This window comes from Lactuca virosa, chromosome 2, assembly GCF_052849685.1.
Source record: "Lactuca virosa cultivar CGN04683 chromosome 2, Lactuca_virosa_CGN04683_v6, whole genome shotgun sequence".
Lineage (NCBI taxonomy): Eukaryota > Viridiplantae > Streptophyta > Magnoliopsida > Asterales > Asteraceae > Lactuca > Lactuca virosa.
Genome location: NC_136427.1, coordinates 198,774,951 through 198,778,105, shown reverse-complemented (window position 1 = coordinate 198,778,105; position 3,155 = coordinate 198,774,951). Strand labels below are relative to the sequence as shown.

The window sequence follows — 3,155 nt, the reverse complement described above, 5'->3', positions numbered from 1 at the left end:
TTCAAGATTTCATTGAGAAAGAATTGAAAAAATAGCCTTCTCATTAAATCTTTAGTTATGTTATTTTTAGCAAATGGATTCATACAAATTACAAACTAAAGAATCAAAAAAATAAAAACAAAATACATGGTTATATGTAATTAAAAAAAAAAAAAAACTAATTGTTGAGAGCTCTCAACGGTGACCGAAGATCATGACCACTTTCCACCATAGTCCTCCTTTTAGGAGACTGAAACACATTTGTGTTTTCTTTCACAGGGTCAAAACGGTCTTTTTCATCATCAAAACTCATCACTATACTTCTCAAAGTTCCCATCATTTGTCCATCTTCTCTTGATAACTTATTAATCCTTTCAGAAACACCTCCAATAATCTCCATCAACTTTTCCTTCTCTAAAAATATCTTCTCTAAATCTTTTTCCATTTCCACAATCATCAAATCCCTTAATTCCACTTCAATCTCCTTCATCACCACGCTTGTTCTTATCTTCTCCCAAGCTTCATGAAAAAGATTCACCTCACTTTGCATTTTTGATAATTGAGAAGAAAAACAAACACTCGAATCATTAAATTCTTCCTCCAAAGATTCCATAATCTTTTGAAGATTCTTAATCCTCTCATCTTTCTCTTCTACGATCTTATCAAGACTTTGCTTTTCTTTACTAAATCTCAAAAGGGTATGCATTTCCATTTTTTTCTTTAATTCTTCAAGTTGTTGTTCAAGATCATTGATTCTCTTACCCTTTTCTTCATTTTCTTCTTTTAGGTTTACTTCAATGGCGACTTGAGATAATAAAGAAGCTTCCACTTCACGTCTCATTTGATGGTTGACTTCTAAGTTGACTTTTAGATTTTCAGCAATCGATTTCCATATTTGGAGCTCAAATTCAACTTCATTTACTTCACAACATTTCTCAGCTACTTCTTCATTTGCCATATCTAACAAATCACATACTTTCTTCATCTCTTTTTTCAATGACTCCATTTCTGCATCTTGTTCTTTCATACTTTCTTGAAATTTAACAAGATCATGAATCTTTAATTTGGCCTCCAAAAGGGTTGACTTTAATGTCACTATCATGACTTCAGACTCTTCTTTCTCCATTGTTGACTTTAACATTAAAGAGTTGTAACCATCTAACTCTTTCGTAATCTTCTTCAAATGTGAATCTTTCTTTTCTATCTCTTTTCTGCAAGAATTCAAGTCTGAAACAACTTTTTCCATTTGAGATCTCCATTCAGCTTCTTTGACTTCAATTTGACCAGAACATTTACTATGAATCTGTTCCAAAGTCTTAAGCTTTTTTTGAAGCTTTGCAATAGAAGATGAGTTATTCGCTTCTTGAATCTGAATCTTTCTTTGATTCTTTTCATGAGCAAGATCTTGATTGGATGCCTCTAATCGTCTTTTTAGATCTTCAGAAAGCGTGATTTGAGAATCTAACTTTGTTTCCAATGTGGATATTTCATCAAAAAAAGAACTTTTTTCCATATCCCATTCTTTTTCTTTGGTGCGAAGTTTATCTCTAAGTTTTTCATGGGCTTCTTCTAAGTGCTTGAATTGTTCATTCTTCCATTTAATCTGTTCTTCAAGCTTCACTTTTTCCTCTTCCAGCTTTTCAAACATATCTCCTCTTTCTCTCATTTGTTTGGAGGCTTTAGCCACTTTGCTTTCACTTGCACATTTCTTCTGTGAAACAGACACAATCCCTTCTTTCAGAACCTCAATCTTGTCCATAAAATCACGGTTTTTTTGCTCTAGATCTGAGATTTTCATATTGGCTTCATCTAATGAAGAAAGAAGGTTGATTTTCTCCTCTTCGGTTTCCTGAAGTTTTGAATTGAAATCAATACGAAGCTTATCATTGGTAGAAGTGAAACTCTTGATGATATTCTCTTTATCTTTAAGTTTGGATTGGAGTTCTTTGAGTGATTGATTTGCAGCATGGATTTCATCTGTTTTTGCTTCTACTTCCTGTGATTGTTGCTCGAGTTTCAGATTGAGTTCTTGGATTCTTTTGATTTGATCATCATGTGATCTCTTCAAGCTGTTACACAGATTGGATTTCACATGATATTCTGACCTGAGCTTTTCAATTTCAGCTTTTGCCTTATCCAACTCTTCATAAACTTTTTCAGTCATGTTCACTGTTTTGTATATAACCTGTGACAATCACAGGAGAAAATGGAAAATCAACATTGACCAAAAGTCATTATCGTAAAATTAGCAATATGAAGCTTATTTGCCATGAACAACTAAACTATCAGTCATTGAAAACCTAAGATACTAAATTCATCACAATTTCAAAGAATTAGTAGAATCTCAGAGATACTATTTGATTTCCAAATTCAATCCTACCTCTTTCTGGATATAAAACAGGAATAAAAGAACTAACTACTATGTTTATGAACAAACGAACTAGCATTTTACAAGTGAAGAGGTCCCAAATTCCTGGATATAACGATTTGGGCAAGATCGGTTTTGTTTACATCACAAAATAATGAATATATTAAAATCAAACATCATATTTGGATACCTAGACATGTTTAAACTAAAATATATATACAACCCTGTGTCAAATTTCAAATTGGAATGCTAAAGGTTCGAATTTAGAAATATTTCACCCCTCACCCGAATTCAATCGATTACAGCAACCACATAAAGAATACGAACAAGTTAATGGCTTAGGGTTTTGATAATTTGTTTGTGGAATGAGAGAGAAGGAGAAACAAAAGTGTACCTGGTGTTCGGAGTCAAGATTAACCCATTAACAACACAGCGACAATCGAGAGATTGTTGGATGTGATCGGTTTATTGAAGAGTGTTAGGAGTTCTACGAGTGGAAAAAAAATGGGGGAGGAAATCTTGTTGCAGGTAGCCGTTGTAACTGAACTCTGAACCATACCTTATTTTAAATTGCTCCCAACTAAGTTACCGTTTACCTTCCGTACGGCGTCGTTTATTAGTTTTATTTCTTATCTCCACCTTTTGGTATTGCCCCATGAAAAAAAAAGTAAACTCATCATTGGGTTTCTTAGTTATTTAAATAATATATATATTATGTAATAAATATATAAGTAGTTTTGTTTAATATATAACCGATAAACCGAAAATCATTAAAAGAAATCTGATATTGGACCAATGATCTTGTCTT

General features: G+C 32.7%; 1 protein-coding gene across 1 annotated transcript; it reads right to left on the bottom strand.

The window, feature by feature from the left end:
- Positions 1 to 2,870, bottom strand: LOC145159992 (basic helix loop helix (bHLH) DNA-binding superfamily protein). The gene is made up of 2 exons (XM_079079046.1): positions 2,742 to 2,870; positions 1 to 2,164 (listed from the first exon to the last, which is right to left on the bottom strand). Exon 2 carries the CDS (start codon positions 2,141 to 2,143, stop codon positions 158 to 160), a length of 1,986 nt encoding a protein of 661 aa, XP_078935172.1. The 5' UTR covers positions 2,144 to 2,164; positions 2,742 to 2,870; the 3' UTR covers positions 1 to 157.
- Between the last annotated feature and the right edge of the window lie 285 nt (positions 2,871 to 3,155).